Below are 27,786 nucleotides of genomic sequence, written 5' to 3' on the forward strand. Positions count from 1 at the left end.
TTTTCGTTTCGGGCAAGTAAAAAACGTACTTTAATTACATTTAAAATACAATCAACATATAATTCACATTTTCCTACTTTAGTCTTTAGAAGCATTAAGTAAAATTATGAGATCAAGAAAAAAATTTGTAAAATATACACAGCCACACAAAATACAAGTGCTTATATCTAAACACTTAAGACTAGTTGCCAAAATACATTTAGTTCTTAGAAATAAAATAATATCAAACTCGATCTATTACTCATGTCAACAAGAAATTAAAGGAATGACGATATATTTATATAGTATTTTAGAGGTATATTACATTTTTCACAATGTCTTTTTAAATAAATTATTTAATACAACAATTATTCTTGTATTTAACAATCTTTGGCACTATAAGAACTAAAAAAATATTAGGATTTTTAAGAAACGTCAAAAAAATTAATGGGTTCATCTTTCCTAACATCAGTGACAAGAGTTTTTCCAATGAGTGAATTCAAATATTTACACCTTATCCCTGCAGGATGGGAAACTTTGATTTTTATATTCTCCTCGGAAATCTTCAACCCTTTGAGCAAATCTTCTGCTGCCACTACACTCTTGCCCAGCTTGTCTTGACAGGGCACTTCACAAGGCAGAAACTGCTTGATGGGACTTCCCAGTGCCAGTTCCACTTGGCGAATGTCCCTCACCATCTGTGCAAACTCATCAGGTTCCAGTGAACAAACATGATCACTGCCCTTCCATTCCTTACTGAGAGTCAGGTGTCGCTCTATCACCTACAGAACAATGTCTGTATCAATATATCTGAGAAAAAAATGTAAGGATGACAAAGAAGACAAGCAAAAAAATCCTTTAAGTGGTGTGAAAAAGCTAGTCAAAATTAAGAAGAAATTAAGATAGCTGCTTATGAAGCTTTGTGTAACGCTTTACACGAACCCGCATAGTTGTTTTATTTGTTACTCAGTCTAATTGGGAGAAAGATTGAATAAAATATACATATTTTGTAAGTTTTTTGTTAGTTTTTTATAATTTAAACTAGTTATGAGTTAACAGTTCAACGTTAATCAAGTTTGGATACTTATAGTTCAAAACTGGTGTAAAATATACCTCGCAAATCAAACGTAGACAATAATTGTCTTTAATTTACCTCCTCTCCTACTTAGATTGGATAGAAAATGAAGCCACAAAATAGCCAAACGTTATATGGTTCATTTTTTATCTGTGTGACCACTGATTTGAGCAACCTCTAGGGGTAGCCATTGAAATTGCTAGCTGCTGAGGAATAATAGTTTTATCAGTGAACGAGAACTACAACCAGTGCACATGTAGAAAACAGACAATGCAGAAATGCTTATGGAATAAAAAGATTTTATGGGGTACCATATTCCATTTCACACTTCCTTTTAAACAATTATTGTACAAGGTGTGTATTTGTTATGACAAATATCTTTTATCTCAAATTTGTTCAGTTCTTGATACAATTTAACAACAAATATTAGTCTACATGATTATTATCATAATTAATTATTCTAATTTGTGAAGTTAAATTGTGGGGCAAAATATTATCATTTCTATTTGTATTGTATTTTATCAGTTGTCAGACCAAAATATACTAAAAACTGTATTGTGATATGAAATATTTAAAGCGGATATTTTATGAATTAATCATGTTGTAAATGAGCTTTGTCTACTTATAATTATTATTATATACAATATTTATTTTCTTTCAGCCTTTTAAATCTATTATTGTAAAAATTATAAATATGCGCTATAATAGATTTCTTTTATATCAAGTATTTTTAGTTCTTAATCTCATGTTTCAATAAATATGTAGTGTTTTACAGAATATACCTAATAATGAAATATAAATAGATCTACAATAATTATAAGATAGTTGTCTTTATTTCCATCCTTTAATTTCAGGTTTATGTTTTAAAATAAACATTAAAAGTTGTATATTTTAACAACTTACAAAGAGTTTTGAATAACAGGACTAGTAATATCTTTAGTGCGAGCCCTAATAAAAAAAGACCTAATAAAAATTTTAGAAGCAGGATGACATTTCTAGGAAACATGACAAATGACTTTATTTGTAGCATATTGTACAAAAGGGTGAATATGTTAAGTAATCGTGAGAGGAAGTTTTAATATGAGAAAGAATAAAGAGAAATTTAATATTATAGAGTTATTCTGTTGCATTTTGTCTTGATGTGCCATTTTCAAGAAAATCAAATTGGGAGAAGGACCCTCTTCTTATAACTGCTCAAGCTAACCAAGTGGAGGGTAGAGAGTTGAGACAAATGTTATGCTGCAGCATCATTGTAGCTTCAACTAAAAATACTCAGAAAGCCAATTTTCTGGCAATTGAAATAGTATTTCTTTTGTTATAAAATCAATCTTCTGATGTTTTATCTGCAAATATACCAATTAACATTTTTCAACAATGTACAATGTAAAACCATACAATATATAACTTTATTAATGGAAGTTAAATTAACTATTAACTCAAATGATTATACAGTTTGATAATTTGTTAATATGTGTTATTATAATTTATAAACTAAAGACACTGTTGAAGTAAACAACCCAAAATTGAAAAATTGATACACAGTGGGCTATTGTAGCAAAGCAATATAAATCATAATACAAAGCTTATATTTTTCAAAAACAAAATAATTAGGAAAGGATTTCTAGGATTTGTACTATTCCTATAAGATTATACTTGATTTTACATTCTTAAATATACTGACAATACCTTATATGTCAATAAATAAATATAAATAATACCCAATTAACCTAAAACCCATACTTTTTACTTCTTTCAAATGTCCAATTATCATGCATTTAATTTAAAAACTAAATAAGGACAATCTCAAGCTGGGTTTTCATGAATATAAAATAAATCATCTTATCAGTTATGATGTTTTTTTATGAAATATATTATAATAAAAAACAAAACTCAACTAAAAAGTAAAAAAAAAAAAAAATTATGGTTGCCTGTAAAGTCGGTTTTACGGGCGAAGATTTTACGTGACAACGTCTTTTTCTCGGTAGAATATTTATTGATATGAATATTATTAAATTGCACAATAGGAACAAGGAATTGAATGAAAATAAGAATTGCACAAATTTTAACTATAGAAATATATTTTGTTTACTAAAACATTGTACATAATTTGAAATTAATTAAAATTTGTTATTGTAAATGGTAAAGTTGAATAAAACATTTACTAAAATTGGAATTTGAAATTCTTGCTAAACACAGTTAAATTCTAACTCCGCGCATGGTGATTGGTCGGTTTAGTTCGTTTGTTTGGTCGCACTGTTATGACAGGTTAGAAGTTATAATTTGTTATTTTAAATGTTTGACTAGCAATACGCGCTGTTTCTTCTCAATCGACTGAATTACGATTGATTGCAGAGTGATTTAAACTAATAATTTACTTAACACTATCAACATTTGTCAATAGTATGACATAACCTATAAACTCAGTTTCTCAACTTTTGTGTCAATCTAACAATTAATCAATCAATCATAGTTTACGATAATGAAATATCAGTGTACAATTATTTACCTTTATTGTTGTACATTTGTCAATAGTATGACATAACCTATAAACTCAGTTTCTCAACTTTTGTGTCAATCTAACAATTAATCAATCAATCATAGTTTACGATAATGAAATATCAGTGTACAATTATTTACCTTTATTGTTGTAGTTGTTGTAAATGACGAATCTAAGCACTCCACATTTTCACGAATAAACATAGTTATCTGCTTTATCCCGTGCGGCGGACCCACAGTTATCTGCTTTATCCCGTGCGGATCCCGTGCGGCGGACCCACTGGACGGGCATCGTAACGTTACCGGGCGTTACACTTTTTCATGAGTGACTGCGAGCCGCAACCTAATTTAAGACGTTGTCACGTCAAAAAACTATTTTTCATGTCTTATTTTAACTTTTTAACCTTTATTTTTGATGTACCATAATTCACTACTTGGCTTAATATTTTTTCAAATATATCCTAAAGTGGATTCCTGGACCTCCCCCTTCTGTATAGGGGCCTATCATATCCCCAGTAGCCTTTTCTCGTTCTGAACTTAAACAAAAATATTATGTGTTCCAATATTCAGGAGCAACTAGTTTTACTAATAGACTTTAACATTGTTAAACTTTTGTTTACCTATTGTTTAAAAAATTCAGTTTTATTGTAGTTGAATATACTGTGCATTAGGTTACCAATACCACATCATAACAGGAATATAAACACAACTCTATCCAAAGTAATTGGATATACATTTGTTTTAGGCCTAGGCGATGTATACTGTATAATAGATAATTGTTTATGCTGAATTTGTTTCTGTCACTGCTAAACATTGTAAAGATGTTCTGGCAATAAAGAATTTGAATTTGAACTGTGTTCTCAGCCAGGAAAAATTGCTAAGAGTGGAATTTTTATACAGTACATTTTTTGGAGTCCATGACCTCTCTTCTCACATTGTACAAGCCCTAAAGAATCTTGGTCTGAACAAAAGATCAGAAAAGGATATCCATAAGTGTGTTGATGAAGCTACATTGAGAGTACAGAATTTAGGATTAGCCTTCAAAGAAATGTCCTGAACCAGTTGTTTTTTTTTTTTGTTGTTTCTTTTTGTTTTGTTTTCAACTTCTACATTTTTAATATATAAATCTATTCTTAAATCTTAATGGATCTTAAGACTAGGAGGAATTTAACCATGTTTACAATCTATTTACAAAAGTACTTGTATAATACCAAACTGAATTTCAAAATAATCTAGAGTTTAACAATAATATATAAAACAGACCAAATAAAATAGTAGCAATGGTACACTACAACTACATGACTACTGATGTCTTCAATTTAAAAACCAATAAAAAGAAAACAAGTAAATATTATAATATAATATAAAAAACAAAATTGTAAATATCTTAAGTATAAGCTACTAAAAATAAAATATACCAAAACAATACAGGATAATTACAGAAAATAAACTATTTCTAATAAGCACATCACAGCATTAAGACTACAAATATTGAACAATAACAAGTAGACCTTTGCTCCGAGCGCAACGGCAGCCACAGAAACTGATGTTCCAAGTTCATGGCCTGAGTAGCCAATTGGAACATCAGGAAACTGTTGTTGGTACAACTGCAGCACTCGCAGGTTTACCGCTGCCGCCGGAGTAGGGTAAGCGGACACGCAGTGCAACAGTACCAGCTTTCTGTGGAACTGAGTCACTGCCTGGTGTATCATTCTCACACCATCCATATCAAGCATGCCTAGGAAGAAAAAAAAGAACATTTCCTTTCAAATAAATTTAATATGAAAACTGAGTGTAAACTATATTGAAGGAAGTGAAGTGCAATATAAACCTCCTTATTCGTAAAATGTGGAAAATACACTCAGAACTCGTTAGGTCAAAACAACAAATGTAATGTATTTGGTGTTATCTTATTATAACTGTATGGCTTTATGAATTGAAACACATATTATAAGAACTATTTACATACAAATCATAGCAAGGCAAAAAATCAAATATTCTTTAATGTAAATGACTAACTCACAGTAGCTGGTGCTAATACAGCTAAGGAACGTTTAAAACTGTAATTAATGTCCTACCATCTATTCTATTGCTTTGAATAAAAATACACACGCAAGTCTACAAAGAAAATAGAATTATTGCATACTTTAGTTATAAAAAGACTAACTTAAGATAGCCTAATAATAATTATTTAACTTATTGTAGAAGTCAAGAAATTACATGGTAAAAGATAATACAATATTATTTTTGTAAAAAAACTGTTTACAACTTACTGAAATTCACTATCCATCCTGCATTGTAAAGCTGATAACAAAGGCGTGCACTACAGAGGCTTCAACTCATCACGAGAAATCACATGCTTAAAAGGAATATAATGAGCATAAGAAATAAATATAAATTACTTGAGCATTCCAACAACACAATGATGATAAAATACATGTTCTTTATAAATAAAAAAGTACACATTAGTTTTTTTAATAAATTAGCACTAAATTTAAAAAAATTGTTATATTATATTTTACAACCACATTTCATATAGACACAAATATGAGACAGATATATTTTATATATATATATATATATATATATATGAATTAATTAATACTAGGTGTATAGTTTTAAGAATTACACAAAAGACAGTAGGCTGAAAACTTATTTCAAATTTATTAATAAAATATTTCAATGATTTAAATTTATTTATCTTTATTTTAAATATTGCAAAGTTTGAAAATAACATTGTTTAAGAAAACTAATTGTCTCTTTAAGTATGTACAACATAATACATAATTACTATTCCAGAATTTCTAGAACTCTAGAAGAATTTAAACACATTATTTGTTTAAGAATAAAAATAATAAGTCATTAAACCTACATTGCACTTTGTTATAATAATACTCTTTATAAGTTGTACTGATCTGTGAAAAATATTAATAATGTCAGTATTCCTGTAATAGTGCCAGAACTCATACATAATATTACAATACCGTATCTTAACGTTACAACATTCTCCATTTATATGCAAAAAAAGAAAAGTAAATGAAATACACCAGTGTGAAAAAATTAATATGTAATATTATGATATTGTGTGTGTGTATATGTGTGTGCATGCGTGCGTGTGTGTGCGTGTGTGTGTGTGTGTGTGTGTGTGTAGTGTTGTAGATAATATTAATATGATTTTTGTGGTTGGAATTTTTTTAATCTAGACTTTATACAGTGCAAATATTTAAATAATAAAATACAAATATATTATAGTATGAATTTTTCTATTTTCTATTGAAGTGGGTCATAAAACTCTCAATGCCTTTTGTATAGTATCAAAATTTTTTTTAAAATTACACTTATTTTTATATTTCTAGAAATTCTCAGTTATTGTAATCACTGTAATAAATTTATAATTTGGAATACATCTTACTTTTTCATGCATTTACCTAAGACATCGCTATAAAAATATTTTTGCATCATCAACTATAATTTAGCATTGTTCTATAACTAAAGTTACATATTTGGGTAAGGTAACATATGGGTTACTGGTTCAAGAGTATTATTGGTAAAATATGCTATAGAATGACCACCTAAAATTGACATAAAAGTAAGTATATTATATGTTAAATGTATTATGAAAATAACATTTTTCTTTGTCGATTTATGTTTATTTATTTTTTGGACCTAGATTTATGGAAAATTTCAATTACAAAAGTTTGCTGGTCAATTGTGGAAAACATGACTGTGGGACCACTGAGTGAGCAATAGTTGATGTTAAGTAGTGAACCTGTAACATTGTAGTGAACATAGTGGCAGTGCAACTATGCACACAATTACTGTTTTCTGGTTCAGTCCATTTATTAGTATAATTTTGTGTTATGGCGAATGATTCATGAATGATAACACTTATCGAGACTGTTATTGCAAAAAAGTCGTTACGTCAAAAGGGGCACTTTTCAAGAGAGCAAAAAAAAACTTAATATTTTGTTACTTGTTAATATTATAGATCTGGAAATGAGTTAATAGGTTATTATTATGATTTTAATAATATATTAAAAAGGTGTTTATTGATGTAAGTTAATAATTATGGGTTTTTAACGCACATACGACTTTTTGCAATTAAAATTACAATTATATCTCAACATACGACATTTTTTTACACAGACATAAGACTTTTTGTACACAAATTAGGGTGTTTTATTAACATACGACTTTTTATGAAACACACTTTATTAAAGATATTATTTTACATTTGGAATAAAGACATAACCTAAACTAGTTTTTAAATCAGTTTTCATGACACAAATGGTCATAAAACAAACGGTAATCTTCTTCTAGGAGGTTTTTCAACTCTTGCAGGTCCTTGAATTTTCTAGCTGTGATGGGCACTGGCTTGTTGTACAGTGGTTTGAGCTGAGAGTAAACCTCTGTTATTGATTTGGGACGCCTAGGCAGAAGGGCCCAGTTATCAGAGAACTGTAGTTTATACCATATTTGACCATCGGAATTGTACTTAAGGCATCTGAGGTCTGTTACATAAGGAATCGCCTTTTTTATTTCCGGGTCTTATACTTTTGTTAGTAACCATCAGCATAGCTAGAAAAGTCTTTGTATGTTAGGGTTTCTACAGAGTAGGGGCCTGGAAATCTTCGAGCTTCCTTGATGTCTCTAACAAAGTCCTGCAGGAACAAAGTGTTCATGTTTTTTTTAATTTCCTTTCAATTGTGCTATGCACACTATCTACTTCCATCTGGGTGTGGCCACCTCGAGGTATTTTTGGTACACTGTACCTTTTTATTTATGGCAACGTACAAAAGAGCGTTCGACACTGTTTCGCATCTGTTTTGGTTGGTGCAACCATCACTCAAATAACAACATCAGTAATGTATGGGCAACTTTCTATTTGTTTTGTAAGAAAACCTCACAAGCATGGAGGCAAAGATATCACCATTTAACTCACACATTTCCCTCATGCCAGATGTAGCATGTTACATCATGGTTTGCAAGATTGTAAATTGGAATAGTTATGTACTTTTAACTTTAGTTTTGTAGTAAGATGAAGATGCCTTAATATTTGGGCATGTCAACACTTTTTGTACATCAACGGCCACTACCAATGTATTATTTGACTCTGCTGCTTTCTTCTTATCGATTTCCTTCTCATTCCTAGCTCCTTCTTTTCTACTTTGATGCTGCTGATACTCCTCTTCTGTGATCTTTCTCAACTTAAACTTGATGCACGTTTCACATTGATCATTTTTTGGTATGAAAAATCCTATGTTCATTAGAACAAAAAACTTTGTGAAAAAGAGCTCTTGAGGGCTGTTTCAAGATTCCTCTCCTCACACCAACGGCTATATTCCCTATGTAGCTGGGATTTGGTTTCCCAATTAGGTTTCCAAATACTGTTTTGTTGTCTTGGCCCGACAATAATGGGATTCCATTTTTGGAAGAGAATTCAAAAACTGCCGAACAGTACTCTCTTTTCAGAATCTTTTTTTGGCTCCTGGTCATTATTATTTGGAAAAATCTCATTAACTTGCTGAATATCATCTGGATTATTTTCTTGTGGCAGTGGTTGGTCCATAGGTCCTTTCAATACCCAAGATCTGACTGATTTTTCACCAAGACAGAATGTGTTTAAAAACATCTTCTTGCAGACTCTAACTTTACCGTCCCCCACTTTTAGGTAGTATTTGAAAGACACATTTTTGCGAGAATTCTCAAACATCAGTTGTACTTCGCCGATAGTTAGGGTGTGATTTTTCTACCAGTGATACAATTACAGCTCGCTTTGCTTCCCAACTATCTACGTTCTTCCAGAAATTTGTGAAAAGTTGGTTTCTGTCCAGATCTGTTACGTTGTGTCACAGCTATAGTTCCTACCATTTTTGCATCTGCATCGATCTTTCACCTCTTTCCCTTTCCTTTCATTATTGAACTTGTATTTTCTGCCCATTTTCACTTTCTTGTTTCTTCAACCCTAAATAAGGCTCTCCTCTTTTTCTTTTAGCAGAGTTAACATTCCTTTCCCAGTCCTTGGATCTGCATTTTCTCCTTTCCTCCGTTTCCTTTTTTCTTGTATGCCTCCTATAGGCTGTTCCACCTGACCACGGTTCTCTACTATATAATCTTCTTCCTCTTCAACCATTGGAGAAGGACTATTCTCATGAAAACACACCAACTTCTTCAACAGTTTGTTGATTGTTATCAGTGTTATCTGACTTTGTTAACCAAACTTTGGGGTTTATACGGCAATGATAGGAGGAGAAATGTTTTGTTTTTCACGTACTTTTTTCAATACTTTAATTCTTTTGAAAAAGCAGGATTCTTCATCACTAGAGCTTGAACTAGGCTCATAAACATCTGAATCAGAAGAAAATAAGGGATCATTTATACTATCATCAGTTTGTTGTAAAATTTTCTGAACTTTTTCTCTCCCTATTGATTTTTTTATTTCGGCTAGGTCTAGCAGATTCTTTGGTTGGTTCCTCTGAGTTTCTCTTTCTTGTACGAAAGAGGTATTTCAACTGCTTGTTCGTCGACTTCCTCTAAATCAATAAGAGGAGAACTGCCACAACTTCAACCGGCACTGGTGTATTCCCTCTTTAGCAGCAGCCACGTCTGGTTCACCTGCAACATTAACAACAATATAATTAGCATTAAAATTCTACCAGCTTGAAAGATTATTTAAACACATTTTTTGGATTGAGAAATCGGATTTGGCCAAAGTGTTGCTGAAAGAAAGTCCTTAGGCTGTTTAAAAATCTGGTTGTTGTTAATTATACACAAATTGAAGCGATGAAAACAGTTGGCCCAATGTTTTTACTTTTCCTTGGTTTAATACAATGTTTGCCCATCAAATACATACTTAGTATAATAAAGTAAAGGTTAGTGATTAACTTACCATGCTCTATATTATCAGCCAAGCCAAACCGATGTCTTGTTTCTTTCATAGTCGGAAGGTTCACAGTCGCAACAGTAGGGGACAGATATACTTGCAGTGAGAGGCACATCTGTAACATTTTTAAGTAATATAAATTTAGCATACAAAACTAAGTAGCCCTCTAGTCTAGAGTAACAATGTTAAAAATATATCTCAGTTGAATGTACTTAAAAAAAGGTTTAATGAATTGCATTTCAAAATCAGGCTTAAAGTCAAAATCAAGGTGCTTTTTTTGAAAGAAGTATGTAGCCTAAACTATATTGGTGGTCTTAGAAATTACAGATTGTTTTGTATTTTATCACACCCTAGCATAGGCTATATGTTTAAAGGTAATTTAAAACCTTACAAGATATAAATAGCATAATATTAATCCTAATGAAGATGAAAGATGTGGTTGTAACAATCTATAGGTTACCTTCCTCTAAGTTTTCAGCAACGCTCACTTCATTTGCAGCTGGTAGGGTCACATTTATAACAGACAGTCTTTTTTCTGCTAGTTCGACCATCAATTTTCCCCTTTGCATCATTTTCTGAAAACAATGCAAGATTGCATTTAATATAAGTTCCAAAAAGTCGTCGTATGTTTGAAAATGCAAATAGGCTAAATACCAAAACACAAGACTTATACCAAACATAAGACATTTTAGTACCGAAAATAAATATTAAGATTATGCATGATATAATCATATTAAACCATAACTTGTGTCCTAAAACTCTATTATGAAGTCTATTTCATATAGTAGAAATACTTAAAATGTTGAAAAATCATTTTCTAAAGCTTGAGTTGGAGTTACAAACATAACCTAAAAACACGTCAACAGAATTTAACAGTGTAAATAACTCTTTTGTAAGAATTTAAAGACTGTAAACACTATGAAGTAATGTGTAGGTTACAAATTAAACCTTTCTGAAACATTTATGAACAGAAATAGAACAGAAATAATTGTATATATTTAGTAGAGAAGAAGGAAAACAAAAACAACTTACCTTCTCTTCCAGTCTTTCTCAGACATAAGACATTTGCAGTAGCACAAATCAGTAGAGAATACATACAACTTTTAAACAATAGCTTATATTTCACATTCGACCAGCTGTTGACATAAGAGATTTTGCTGCTTGAAGCGAAAACATAATTTGCCACATTTTAAGGCAATAAAAAAAAACCGAATTTTTGACATACGACTTTTTGAAATAACAGTCTCGTTATGTCACATGAGTGTACATTACTAATTATGTGATTGAACAAACAAATTTAAGCTTTGTTTTTACATGACGTATAGAAACAACACCCATACATTTTTCTTTTTGTTTACCAGGTCAAAAAGGTTTATAAATAGATATACATTTCTGGGATATTTTAAGCTTTTCTCCAAATTATTTATTAGCTATCTTTCATATGGGGATATAATGATTTTTCATATCATTAAATTAAATATGGCATAAACCAAAAACTTTAATTTTACTGGTTCAAATATATAGCTTTGTTTGAAACATATTTTATTATGTTATATATTACAACTTCGTTTTGAAAAACAGGGTCACCGTGAGGATATTCTTTTTAAATTGCATTCCAAACAATCCATCAAAGTAAGGAATAATAAAACTTCTGATTCGCATACATAACAGCAAAAATGTTTTGACAAAAGACACTTTGAAATTGGAGTGGTTTAGGGCCTCTGCAGACAAGTTAGAATACAGGAAATTTTGTTTTGAAGATTACATAGGACGCCATATTGAATCTGGTTTGTAGTAAAAGAGACACTTTGTAAATGAAGATACCTTATAGTTAAATTTTAACACATAAAACGGACATTTAGGAACTAAAAACATGTTGTTTTCAATAGAGAAATAAACTAGGAAATAGTGAGAATACAAATCTCAATGTCGAAAAAAAGTGTGTTTCAGTTTCGATAAAGAACACTTTGGTTCTGGGCACCAGACTTATTATTCTTGTCTTTGACAGGTGATTAACAACATATTTACTATATATTCACTAAGCCAAGTCTAAAAATATAAAATGGAGTGTCAAGGGAGTTTTCAAAACCAGTGGGGCTTTTCCAGCATCCCAGAGGGATTTTCAAAATAGAAATAAGCTGATATTTTAACCAGGGAAACTACGAAAGTCCATGTAAAATTTCAGTACATTTGGTCCAGTAGTTTTTACAGTTTTTTAAAAGAAAGTAAAATTAAGTCACGTACCAAGTTTCCAAAACACTGCTACACTGAGAGAAACTTAACAGTCAGTTCCAGGTCTAAACAACTTTATTACTATTCTATGTGCCTATGCTGATAAATTATAAAATAATAAAAAATATAGGGCTAGTTTGATGATTACAATAAAAGTAAGTTCCCTGTTTTATAATACCAACTGTTCTTAACTGATTAAATATCAGTTTTATTCATACATTTATTAAGAAGAATTTGAACTTTTGTTGATAAGCACAAATCAATACCAAATTAAATAAATATAAGATGATAGTTTTAAATATTGTCCTTTGCAACTTAATGTTTTAGTCCTTTTTGATAACAATTATTTGTTAGCAATCCAACTTAGAATGAGTTTGTTTTAATTGTATTGTTTTAAGCCAACAGACTGACTCTATTCAATCTGTATTTTTCTGTATCCATACAGTGATAAATAAAGATGATGAATTTCAATTTATAAATTATCATAAATTTGATGAAACATGTTATTAATATAAAATATTAAGTAACATCGAATTGGTTTATATTTTAAACTCAAATGTCCTATTCTTTTTGAAAATAAGAAAAATATTTACATTTTTTTAAGAACCTATTTTATTAATAATTGTGCATACATATTTAAGATTAAAATATCATATAAAACTAGTAAGAGTAACTAGTTTTTATTATGTTTTCTGTTAATAACCTCTTCACACTTATTACACAGTCACATATTTATCTGTTTTATTACAGTATCTAAATAAATAAATATCACAATATGAACATACCAGTGGATATAAATAGAGGCCTATGGAGTTTTGCTGCCTTCTTGATCAAAAGTATATTGTCAGAATCTCCTGAACCAATTTTTATGAATGGAACATCCCATGAATCCAATACTGTGATTGACACCTACAATGAATTTTAACTTCAGTAACAAATCAAAACAGTATATTTGAGTGTAAAAGAATTTTAGCCTCATAACTCAACTCTCTAATGTAAAGTTGAGTTTTCACTTCACTCAATAAGTCAACAAACACATAGCAACATACTTTACTTTATCTCTCTTATTAATAATCTCCAAATTGTATACAAAGCAGTTGAAGATAATGAAGATAATTTAATTTTTGTTCTGCACAATTTTATTATTATGAGTAAAGTACAAGAGACATTCAACAAAGGGGTTTTATTAACATGCAAACTGACAACTCAGAGATTCTAAGAGTCTTAAGGTTTTAATTAATTATTATATTATTATGAGATTTACACACTGTTCATATTCAGAAATAAAGTGCAAAACTAAAATTAAAATGCAATACAAATAGTTAAATATTTTACTTCAAGTCACTAGCATCTTCAATTTACTAATTTTCAGTGTAGATATAAATTTAAGTAAGCTTTTCTTTAGTATATTATCTACGTAAATGTGACATAATTTTGTTCTACAAAATTTTTTTAACTTAGAGTTAAAAATATTACATGTTTTCCATATTCCTTTAATGCGTTATAACATTATATAACTCTTTTAAATTATTCAGTACAGATCAGCTAATATAATTTTGATTCATTAACGTATTTTATTTTTTAGAATCTACATGTGTAAAAATAATTCAATCATAATTATATAAATAATTATATTCACTGTTAATTAAACTTGGAATGTTTTAAAAACACTTTAACTTGTACTTGAATAATTCTATTTTGACATTATTCTAATAGTCAATTTCCTTTGTTTAAAGTAAATTAACTTTCACCAGCTTACTCACTGGACAACTATTCCATAATGTTATACATTGTAATTTGAATATGGCTCTATAATTGACTTTAAATTATATTTTATTAACATGTCTGACCATTTTATACGTATGTAATTGATCTAAACATATGAGAACCAAAAAAACTTCAAGAGTTTCTTGGCGTTTATCTATATAAATGCCAAGAGATATATATTCAGATTGTTGTTTATAAATACTGCTGGAGAATTTTTTAAGTAAAATCATTACATTTTTAACAATTATAATTAGGTACAATTCTAGCTACACAATATTCAATTTAATTTGATTATCATGCTGGACCTCATTTTATTAATAATAATAATAATAATAAAAAACTTTATTTGTCGTTTGAATTTTTACAAATCATTGACAATCATATAACAAACATGGCCGACTGCCTATAGTTCTATAGTGAAGTGGCTCCAGGAAAAAGTGCATTAAAGGTGGTAAATAACCAACAAATTTTACTATACTTCCTCCACATCACTCAGTGCTGGCACACAGCACTTGGCCACCTGATACTGGAGCACTGACCCGGACACCTAGTCAGCACTGTCAGCGCTGACCTACAGCAATACAGCTGCTGCTGTACTGCATATCTCAGTTGACACGGCACTTGGCTACCATTTAACCAAGCACATTTATTTCAACATTGGTTGACTATTTAGAATAAATTGACTATTAAACTTGACCTCTAGAACTTAAGAAACAATAACAGGAGCAATCAGCCAAAGCTTACCTAAAAAACTGTTTAATTTTTTTTACCATATTTAACAGGAGCAATCAGCCAAAGCTCACCTAAAAAACTGTTTACTTTTTGCCATTTTTAACAGGAGCAACCAGCCAAAGCTTACATTTCCAAACATTAACTCAAAAACTGCATCACACTTTTTATATTGACAACTATTGTTACTCTAAGGTAAAAAATGCCTACTAAGTATCCCTGTGGCTCATGTGAAATAGGAGTGAAATACTCAGGTCTAAAGTGCACTGGTCCTTGCAACATGTGGTATCATGCAGGCTGCCAAAATGTAAAAGAAAAAACTTTGAAAAAACTAAGTTCTCAAGATATAAAAACATGGACATGTTTCACATGTAAGGCAGGAGGCTCAGATTATGTCAAAAATCTAGTTATAAATACCATAGACAACCCTTCCTCCTCTGACTTAACATCAAATACTCATAACCCAAAAAGACATTCTAAACAACTCCATAAAAACTCTAGAGAGCAGTATTTTAGAAAATGAAGATGATAAGCTTGCTATGGCTGCTACAATAGGATCGGCACTGCTGGAGAAAAACAAGTTTTTAAAAGAACAACTGACTATTGTAGAAAATAAGTTAGCATGTTTACAATGTAAATTAGCCAGTAATTAGGCAAAGATTGAAGAAATTGCTGAAGAAGAGGAAAAATTTCTTGGGAAAATTGAAACCTTATCCCAAAAGTTAGCTGAAGCTGAAGCTCAGATTGAAAAAGAAAAGAAAAATGTAATGGAAATTCAAAACTTATCTGAAGACCATGACAGGAAACAGGAACAGATAATTGAAAAATATGTTACAAAAAGCAGGGATCTTGAGAAACAACTTTTAGTTTTGAACACATAATAATACTAAGTGAACACAGTCTCAAATCTCAGGAAATTGAAAATGTTGCTCCAATACCTAGATATATCCTCAGAGCACATTTCTGTAGGGAAAAGCATATAATGGGTGGAGTTGCAATTTATGTAGAAGATACCTTAGAAAGGAGTACCTTTAATGTACCAATCAGTCAGTACTGCGAAGAACTTGTATGTGAAATGGCTTTGGTAAAGGTTATGCTCAATACCACCTGCTTATACATAATGGGTACCTACAGATCACTATCATCCAACTTAGACGAATCACTTAATATTCTCTCAAAAACTATTGAAATCAGTAAACTGGAAAGTTCAAACCTTCTAATCATGGGAGATATAAATGTAGACATTTTAAAACCTGACAGAAGATCAGGTAAATTACAGGAGATGTTGGCTTCTCACAGCATTCAGAGGCTGGAGATACCACCTACCAGAGTAACCTCCAACACCATTTCATCAATTGACTGGATATGTACTAACTTAAGAAGTGAAGAACTAACTGCAACCGTGTACGATTCTGGTCTATCAGATCACACTGCTCAAGTCTGTACTATTAAAACAGAGTACGTAATTGAGAATTTCAGTAGTACATATCGAACCTTCAAGACAGAAAACCTCCTTGAACTAAAATGTCTTCTTCAACATGAAAACTGGCATGACATTGAACAATTTGACATCGTTGAAGAAGCCTACAACAGCTTCATAAGGACAGTGACAATGGCCCTGGATGCTGCCTGCCCCAGAAAATTAAAGAAACCTAGAAAGAAATTAAAACCTAAATTCTTTGCAGATGAAGAAGCCAGCAGGCTTAAAGAAAACTTTCTAAGATTACAACATCAGTTTGAAACAACAGGAGAACTCGACATCAAACAAGACGCAGCAAATGCAAAGAAATCCTATGACCAACGCTTAAAACTACTGAGACAAGAGGCCTCCGCCAACTTCATAGAAAGAGCTGACGACAAGCCCAAAGCCATGTGGAAAATAGTTAATAATGCCCGTAACCAAAACAGGAGCTCTACAGATGACATAAAACTGAAAATAAATGGACATCTTTCACATAACCCTCAAGAAGTCGCCAATCATCTGAATTTATTTTTTGTTAATATGGCAGAAACAACACTAGAAAAAATCCCAGCAGATGAGAAGAAAGAATTGGAATCTGTGGAACCACATGAAACAGCATTAATGGAAACAATGACCAAAACGAGCATCAAAGAGGTTAAAGATACAATTAAAAACCTCAAACTCAAAAATTCAGCCGGTATTGATGAAATTTCTTCCAAAGTATTAAAATTTTGTGCTGACGAACTAGCCTCCCCATTGGTTGCCATATTCAACAAATCTTTTAAAGAGGGTCAATTCCCCTCAAAATTAAAAATTTCAAAAGTGTTCCCTAAATTTAAAAGCCGGTGCAAACATGATGCAAACAACTAAAGACCAATTTCACTGATTTCAACATTTTCAAAATTATGTGAAAGAATTGTTCTTCAAAGACTCCTGGACCATTGCGCTCAGCACAATCTCTTAAATGAAAACCAACATGGATTTACAAAAGGGAAGTCAACTACAACGGCATTGATCAAACTAATTGAATCAGTGACAGACAGCAGCATTGAAGAGGGAAAATTGACCACAGCTTTGTTTCTTGATTTAAGTAAGGCGTTTGATTGCCTCAGCCACAACATCATTCTGAAGAAATTGGAATTGCTTGGAATCAAGGGGACAGCAAATAATTGGTTTGAGAGCTACTTAAAGGGTTGTACCCAACTAGTAGAGCTCTACCACTCATCAAATGGTATCACAAAGGCAGTCAGATCAAAAGTCCTTCCAGTGCTGAGAGGTGTGCCACAAGGTTCCGTATTAGGACCAGTGATTTTCATTCTCTTTACCAATGATCTACCCCAACACCTAGGAAACTACTGCACACCTCTAATGTATGCGGACGACACTACCTTATTTCTGACCCAACGTTCAGCATGTGGCCTTGCGGTCTCATCTTATACAGCTCTCAACATGGCCATCCAATATTGCTATGGAAATGACCTTGTAGTAAATCCATCAAAGACTAACCAGATCGCTTTTGGAAGGAGAGCATCAGAAGTCCCAACCATTCCAGATGTCAGTATTGAAGATCGTTTAAAATTCCTTGGAGTAACAGTGGATACCGAACTAAATTGGATTAATCACGTCAACAATCTTATTAAAAAACTCAACACTGGTCACTTTGTCATCAAGCAAATTCTTTCTCTCAGTAGCCTTGAAACAGCAAAAATAACTTACTTTTCCCTTTTTGAGTCTCACCTGCGCTATGGTCTTGCTGCCTGGAGTGGAACTACTGCTTCAAATCTTCAACGGATACTTATCATACAAAAGAAATGTATTAGAACACTGGCGGGACTACAACCTCTGGAGAGCTGTAGAGAGGCATTCAAGTCTCTGAGGATTCTCACTGTCATTTCGCTTTACATTCAAGAAGTAATAATGTACGCTGATGGGGAGAATCTTCCAAGGACCAATGATGTACACCACTACAACACCAGAAATGTACACCTCTACAACCTTCCTGTACATCGTCTGAGGCTTTATGAGCGAAAACCATCATATATGGGAATGAAGCTCCACAATCTCCTACCACCTCACCTGCTGTCCAAAAGAGGAAAGGAACTCAAGATAGCACTACACCAATGGCTTCTAGACCGGCCATTCTACACGCTGGAAGAGTATCTTCAAAAAACCTTTTCCTGATGTTAATGTATTTAATGACACTGTTTATAATCTCAAAGATTGTAAATAAAGATATTCTCATTCTCTCTCATTCTCAATGTCAGAAATTACAGTTCACAACCAGGCCACACGATATCTTAATTATTACTAAGAACTAAAAGCAACAACTGAAAGAAAAAAATCTTTGAAACAATTTGAGACAAAAATGAATAATGAATAAAAATTAAGTTTCAAAAGTAATGTTACTTATATTTAAAAATTTAAAAAAAAACTGTTTCTTTTATTAGTATGCTGAACAAATTATTTACAAAGTAACTCTCTAGGCATGTAAGATATTGGAATAATGTAAAGTCAGTATGATGGGTATAAGAAAAATATCTATGTACATACCTGGTCCATACCAGATGCAGTAAATAGAATGTCAATTTCTTGAGCGTACTTCTTGAGTTGTTCGTACTCATCATCAGAGAACTCAAGATGTGCTTTGTGTTCTCCATACGTTTTTTCCCCACGAGTGAGTACTTAGGTAGGGACGAGCCAGGGCTGTTGAAGTAAACTTCTCCAATAGATCACTTTTTTGGAACTTAACACAATCTGCCCCGCATTGCTAAATGAAAATTTATTTTGATTGTTATAAAATATGAATTTATTGGTTTTGTTTATTACATCATAAAGGCCGAGAAATTCCATGTGGTCTTCTAGAAGCGTGAGAGGGGAACCGCAGCTGGCAAGAAGGGTGAGCGGAAGCGGAGGGTTGCCGGCTCACAGATTGAGCTCGTGACTTACCCCTCCACTCCACATGAACAGTACACTAATGCGCATCCACATGGAATTTCTTGGCCTGTATATATTATATTTGTAATAAAATTTGTGTATGGTGAATTTGTTTATTCACAATGTAGGACTGCTAAATAACTAAATTAAAAAAAAAAAACATGAAACATATGTTTTACTGACCGATACACGATTCAGCATTTATGTTATGTTTATACATATATAGGATGTTAAAAAAAATGTTGGAAAATATTTAGAATACTTAAGTGGGTGAAAAAATACAAAAAATTTCCCCCTCTTAGAAAGGTGTTCAATCGAATATGGAAAAACAGAAATAATCCCGACCACAAAGTCCAAGGCTGTTGAGGCTTGACATTGGGGCTCTCCCCGTGTTCATAACTGCTGTCTTTCAAACATTAAAGTTTTCTCATACAGGTACTTGTCACAAGTAAGGACATTACAGACCAATGCAAATCACTCTGTCGGAATGCTTATCAATCTATTTAAAATGAGAACTACAGTATTTACTCTTGATTTTAACTTAGACAAGCTTTACAAATTACAAATAATCAAGCTATAGGAGATGCTAGCCAACCTTAATGGTGTACTTTTCTACAGGGTGTTCAGTAAAAATGTTCCAATACTTTGGGATTTACACATAAAAATGAGCAAAAAAGTTCATATGAAAGTATATCATAAAACCTTTAGTTTTCCGCCTATCTGCCTGTATGTGTTTTTTATTTTAAACATTATATCTTTTGAACTAGTTAAGATAAAATTATGAAACTTGAGAATTGTATTAACCTTTGATAGATCTTTTTGAAAATAAAATATTAACAAAATTCTTTTTTTTGAATTTTTAAAGTCAAATGACAAAAAAATGTATAGTTATAAAAAATGCATAAGATACCAACTATTTAGTCATTTTTATACCAATTCCAACAATACATTTTTCAAAGAAATCTGTCAACACATAAGCGAGCATGATCACTTCATATATATGCTGGTACAAGCCGGGAGCAACTAAGATTTTGTCTTCTGATAGGCATTAGCTGTTTTAAATAGGTTATTCGAATTTTACAAGATACCAACTATTGTGAAATTTTTATGACAATTACATCAATATTTTTTCCAATGAAATCTGTCAACACATAAGTGACCACATAAAAAGAACGCAGACACGTACGAAATTAGAAGTATTCCGAGCCAGCAGCTCAGTGGAAATGCCAGTTCACTCGTTACTGTATGCCACTGAAATTATTAAATTCTTAAACAGAAAATGTTTACAAACTGCCTACATTCACAACTCTCCTCATGTTACTAAATCTACACACACACACCACACACGCACGCACACACACACACACACACACACAATACAAACACACACACACACACACTACAAGCCTTCGGGCCAAAAAAGGTGCATTTCCACTCTAGTGATGTTGCTACTTACAGGTCACAAACTACAAGTAAATATTTGTGAAGCTTGCAGATGACGAAGATTATTCTTTACCTACCGCAGCGCAAGTGTTAAGGTCGCAGACTTATATGGATGATATCATCACAGGTGCAGACACTGAAGTAGCAGCCGTAGAACTTCAAAGTCAACTTGTGAACTTGCTACACAAAGGAGAGAGTGTCTAACCCTACTATCTCTGCCTGAATAGCACCTTGAGTCTCCAGTTTTTATTCAAGAATCTGAACAACCACACTTCTCAATCCTAGGACTTCACTGGTCACCTGCTACTGACTGCTTCACATATAGTTTACATGTCCCTCTTGACCCTCGCTCTATGAAATGTTCCATCTTGAGTTTAATAGCCAAGATAAACGACCCATGTAGATTTTTAGCTCCTTGCATAATGCGAGTTAAGTGCTTTATCCAGTTCCTATGGACCAAAGATCTGTCATGGGGCGAACCCTTACCCACTGATCTCATTGAAAAATGGTATTCTTTTATTAATGATAGTACACATGTTTCAAACATCTCAATACCTTGAGCTTTTCAGTTCTCACGCACATGCACCATAGATTTAAATGGTTTTGCAGATGCGTCCAAAAGCGATTATACTGTCAGCTCTCTAATCACAAGGTTATTATTTGACTAATAATGGCAAAAACTCGTGTTGCTCCCCTCAAAAAAGTAACTCTTCCGCGTTTGAAGCTTTGTGCAGCTCATCTCCTCGCCCAACTAATGGCTTACTGTCAAACATTGTTTAAGAATGTGGTGAGTTCACAACATGTTCACTTGTGGTGTGAGTCCTCCATAGTTTTAACATGACTACGCATTCCATTCTACCAACTTAAGATTTATGTGGGTATAAGGTAGCTCAAACTCAAGAACTTGTTCCCCTCAACGCTTGGAGTCTTGTCTTCCATGCTGACAACCAGCTGACTGTGCTTCAAGGGGTATTCCTGTGGATCATCTTGTGCACCACCTTCTCTGGTAGACTGGTGCTCCTTGGCCTCAGTTAATCACATCACGAGTGGCCTACCTCAACTTTCATTCCAGTGGATCTCTTCCTCATCAGAAATGAAGTTAATTCCTCATGGCAACTCTTCCGCATAGCGGTTCTCATACTCCGCTCCATTCAAAATTGTCAGCATGTTGGACAACCTATTCAAGGTCTTCTCTCACCTGCGGAAATCTCTCAAGCTTGTCTCAAGATCTTCAAGCTCATTCAGCACTTTACTTTCGTTGACGAAATTTCCACTCTTATAAGCGTGACGGCTCAACTCGACTCCAAAGTCTGAAGCCATTCCTCGATTCTGGGGGAATTCTTTGTGCCTGAGGGCGCCTCAACTCGATAAAAGTCCGGATACTCAGCATCCGATGCTTCTACCGAAGTAAGATTACATTGTGAATCTTCTAGTGGATCATTGCCACAGTACCAATCTCCACACTGGAGCACAACTCACTCATGCACAATATGACACAGTCTAAACTATAGTACGGATAACTCAATGCATGCCATCTACCATGCCCTCTCCATTATTCAAGGATCAGTACCTTACACAATATCTAGAAAAGTCTTTATGTCAACCACGAATAATCTAGTTACCATCAACAAACAAACAATAACAGAGTGAGAAATGGAAATCCATTAAGGTCACATTGATGGAGATATTATATGTGCAGAGATGCTTAGGCGACAGTTGTACTGAGAAAGGATGCCAAGAGCTACTAGATACAAGGGAGATATTTCCAGCTGTTTTCATGTCCTGAGCTGCTGCTGCCTTACTCTACCACTTTAAAATACTACAAAGATCAAGCCAATCAGGCCCAATTTATCACCTCCAACATTTATTTCTATACTTGTTACTTTCTCAACCACTTATCTAAATTCTAAAGCCAGAATTGCATTGGCGACATAGCAGATTATGCCTGTAGACCAGCAGAGCCCACAATTAAATTTGAAAAGGCTCTATTATAAGACTTTGTTCTTTCTCTTGATCAATATTTTAAAAGCTTTTTTCATTAAGAAGAATAAACTACATTTTGCATTCACCTTTGCAGCAAGTATAAGATCCTTCGCGATGCTGACATTCCCTTGATGATTCTGGCCTATTTCTGCTATTATGAAACATGGAGACTCTCCTCCAACAGGTTGGCCATTTGCAAGCAAAACAACAGGACTGGATGTTGCCATCAGTTCATAATCATTGCTGCCTGTAACTGGTCAAATATAATATACCACAAATAATGTTAAATATATTTGAAGGAGGGAGTGTGTAAAAGTAGAGGGAAAATGAGGCTAAGAAAGGTATGTTATAGCAATAAATTGGCTAGCAGTTTTATGCCAAGACATCCATATTTATTTTTTATTGTTTAAAATTTATTTTCAAAAATAGTTACAAACTACTAAACCAAAAAATTGAGATAAACCGCACAGGTTTGTATTAATCCTGTACTACTTCTTTCCCAATTAATGCCAGAATAACTTACTGTACCAAATATTTACAAGTTCCACATCATATAAAGTACTGATTTTTTTCTAGAGCTTATCAACCCACCAAATACGGATTTCCTCCTTTTACGAATTATTTTAAGTACTTTATACCTTTCCTCCAATCATTTATTTATATAATAGCCTATTGCTATCCTAGTTACTTATTAACACATTCAATGCAAGTGACGCAACAGCAGTGTCATGCACATGTCACAACACTAGTATCGATGATGCCATCCATAGTGGCATCAAGCATGGGGTATTTTTAATCCACCAAATTATCTACTATTTTGTAATAATTCTTAACTACTGCCATATTAAATATTTTGTAACATGTCTAAAAAAGCTTAACTCTGCATCTAGTAGTTGAAATTCCTGTAATGACAGGCACTATTTTGATAGTTATGTACACCTTCATTTAAACCTATGTAGAATATTTATCATTGAAGTAAAAGGCACACTATTGTATATTTTATTTTTCTTTACAAAACAAGGAACATTTATATGCAGTTGACTTTTTTTTATTTAAATTTAGGCTTTTGTTTTGCATTATAAGTGAAATAAGGAAAAGTGAAACAAAAACTTACAAAAGCCTTATAAAAAATAGAAATAATTTTAGCTTACTTTTCAAAACATAAAAAATGACTTAAAAAAGTTTTTTTTGCAAAACAATTAAAAATTACCTCTTTTCTCACAGTTTGTAAATTGTTTTTGGTAAATAGTAAAATGTTGGATTTTTACCAAAAATGACGTACTTACATTCTAACATTTTTAGACATTTCCTGTATGCTTATTATATTTCGAGACATTGTCTATGTTATAGAGCATAAAAGTTCAGAAAATAAAAATATTTTTTGTTTGTTTTTTGTATACCTTTAAAATGTGAAAATCTTTGTTACAAATCCTAAGAAGCGTTTTGTCAAGAAATAAAAGTTGTAAAAAACACATAATACACCGTCAGAAAATGTTTTAAATGAAATAAATTTATAATAATAATAATAATTCATTGTCTAATAATATTTGTCTAAGTTGACCTGACTTATTTACTAGTTCACTCATAGTGTTCAATAAATAAAAAATTGTGAAATAAGTATTATTTTTAATCTAGGCATAGGCCTAGGTATAACAATTTTTATATAACAATTTAGCCTACAAACCTGTGAATTTATTGTATAATAAATTAATCACAAAGAAACCATTGATCACGGTGTAGTGTATAGGTACAAGCTTAGAATTCACAAATAAAAGTTTAGAATACACAATGAGTAATGCCGGTGCATCAATATGGTAGCTAAATTATAAAGTATTATCATAAAATAAACACTTATAATTGACTTATTCCTTAAAGATATTTATACCACTTAATGGCAAATTTCACAAGGAAATGTTGATGTCGTTTGATACTAACACAACTCCAATACTACTACGAGAAACAGCAAAATACTAGCGACTAGTGAAAATAGTCATCTAACATTAAAGAAATGTTGCAAACAATGGTTGCGACGAAGGTCTTTCTTAGAAACATATATCAACAAACGTATGTTTGAAGCAAATGATATTGTTGAGAAATAAATTCTGAACGCAATGATGTAGCCAAACTCATGTAAATAAAATTTTCCACGGCAAAAGTATAGGGAAAAAGTCCCGTATTTTTCCCTCAAGACCAAACATGGCAAACCAATATTTGTATTGCAACCTTATAATTTTTGTACATATTTATTGTGCATCATTATTCAATAATCTATATATCAAATTAATCAGTGAAATATCAATATTAATTTGGCATGATGTTTGTCTTACTTAAGTTGTATTTTGATAGCAAAAGTTTAATTAAATAGATGACTGCAAAATCGACCAACATTGGAGATACAATTTTTAGTCACTACTCACTAGTCGTCTAACAGATGGAGGGTTAATTGGCTATAACATAATAAGCGGCCACCATTACAGTCAAATCAGGGTAAAAAATTATCGATTATAAATACCTGAGCTTTACATTACAAAGACATTCCAATTATAGTTATTTACAATTACTATTGCCAGCTCTTTATAATAATAAACTTATAATGAATAATAAGATAAACTTTAATAAGCAGCCTACATTCGTTAGTCAATTATTATAGAATGTTTCAATTGTTTTTATCAAATGAAAAATGTTACATTACAATTCACAAAAAAGTTGTGTGAGATAAACAATTGAAAGTTCTTGGCGAAAGGTAAGAAGAAATATGAGAAATGGAATATTGACAGAGTTTTCATAAAAGAGATTACTCACTGCTAGGCCTATCTGGGCAATCTATAATTACTGTAATGTTTCTCTGAAATGTAGTCTAGGCAGAAGTTAGTATTGTTATTTTTAAACTCATTTTATTAAATATTATAATGTATTATTTTTTTTTTATTGTATTATAGTTGAATACGATTATTATATAATATGGAAGTTGGATAATATATAGAATTATTCGATAATAAGGGGAGCCTTTAATAAGCAGCCTACACTCATTATTCGGTTGTTTTTTATCGAAAAATTCTATATACTATCCAACTTTGATATGTGAAAATCGTACACAATGATAGTTATAATAAAATAAAAATCGTCACAATAAGAGTTATAATAAATTACTGTAACAAGAAGAATCTCGTACATTAAAATTTTAAAAACATAAATGTAACACTAACATTACAAAGCCAACTGTGGCCTAGACTTGCATATCAAAGAAACCTTACAATATTTATAACTTACCCAGCTTGATATCAATGAGTAACCCCTTTTGTGAAATGGAGGAAAGAATTCTCCCTATTACCAGGAGCAAAACCCTCATGTTGAAGCCACACAAATCTCATCACTTGTGATATATAAATCACATTTCCTCATATTCATCACCATTTTTAAATTCTAAAAATATTTGTTAACTTCATACTGTTTATTGTTTAAATTAAAATTACTGTTAATAATAATTTGAAATCATATGGTAAGCTAAATAAATTGTAATATTGAATTATTCCTTCGGATAAAAATATTGGGGTAGGGTACGATAAGCGGACCCGGTTTTTTATATCGAAATTGGCAAACAATATTACTTAATCATAACCATTGATATAATCAATCGATACTGATTAATTATTTTGAACTATTAACTTAAATAATCAATATCAACAGCTGTTTAAACACTCTAAAATAATACGCGTAGGATAATATTTCATTTTACATAAGTAATTCTGATTATTAAAAATGGCAGTCAATTTTAGAAAACTACACGACGTTGCTTTTTAGTGGCTTCAACATGTTGGACTCGTACCGTAAAACCCATTATGTGAAATTTGTGGGAAAGAAACAACTGTAACAGTGAAAGGATTAAATATGGTTGTCTTCAGTTTTCCTAATTTTGGTTATAATAATTTGTTTGATCACTGTAAATATTAAATTCATATTTAAATTTAAAACATATGATTGTTATTGAGGACTATAGGTACTTTTATATCGATTGATAGTCTATGATTTGAGATGCGAATATTAGGTATCGATGACTATATTCTTTGATATAAAAAACCGGGTCCGCTTATCGTACCCTACCCAAATATTGAACCATTCGATAAAACAACTGAATAACGAGTGTACACGCTTATTAAAGTCTACCCAAAAATAAAAATCTTCACTAACAAGTGTATGCCACTTACTAGTCTCTCCAAATAACAACATTGTTTCAATTAATTCAAACTAAGAAAAGTTATTTGAATAATAAACAAAATTACAATGGTGATGTACTCAACATGCTTTCTTTCTGTTACATGCTGCCAAACACGTTTATCCTTTAAAATAGTAATAAGTAACCAAACGTTACACTTTGGTTTGTCACGTATATGTTAAATATAAACATAGGCTAAGTAGCCTACATTGAATTATTAATTTTTGATGTATAAAACAGGTGAACTATACAGTAATGTGAAATATATATAATGTAATTCGTTTCGTCATATTGGTTTCAGAGTTAATCATGAATATCAATGAATCAATTGAGATAGTGGCTTCTTATTATACTGCAGCCTTCACGAAATTATAACTCAAGAATAGAATGTACCGATTATAATGATCTCTGATTTGTTGAATTCGTTTCCGCCCCAAATAGCAGAAGAAATACTATTAAAATATCGTAAAAGTTCAAAGAAAAATAAGGTAAATAGTAAAAGAAAAATAGTGTCAGATTAACCTAAAAAGTCTAGTAAATGTTTTTAACCTCTCTTAGTAAACATTCTGTTATGACAGCGCACAGCGCAG

At 31.8% G+C, this 27,786-nt stretch overlaps 1 protein-coding gene across 1 annotated transcript; it reads right to left on the reverse strand.

The window, feature by feature from the left end:
* On the reverse strand, positions 1-27,776 carry LOC124352678 (sialic acid synthase). The gene is given in 7 exon segments (XM_046802257.1): positions 1-761; positions 5,062-5,288; positions 13,451-13,574; positions 19,174-19,287; positions 19,289-19,390; positions 23,070-23,230; positions 27,746-27,776. Coding segments are annotated over 7 exon segments (1,101 nt in total). The 5' UTR covers positions 27,762-27,776; the 3' UTR covers positions 1-404.
* Positions 27,777-27,786: the final 10 nt, after the last annotated feature.

Source organism: Homalodisca vitripennis, chromosome 1, assembly GCF_021130785.1.
Source record: "Homalodisca vitripennis isolate AUS2020 chromosome 1, UT_GWSS_2.1, whole genome shotgun sequence".
In the NCBI taxonomy this organism is placed as follows: domain Eukaryota; kingdom Metazoa; phylum Arthropoda; class Insecta; order Hemiptera; family Cicadellidae; genus Homalodisca; species Homalodisca vitripennis.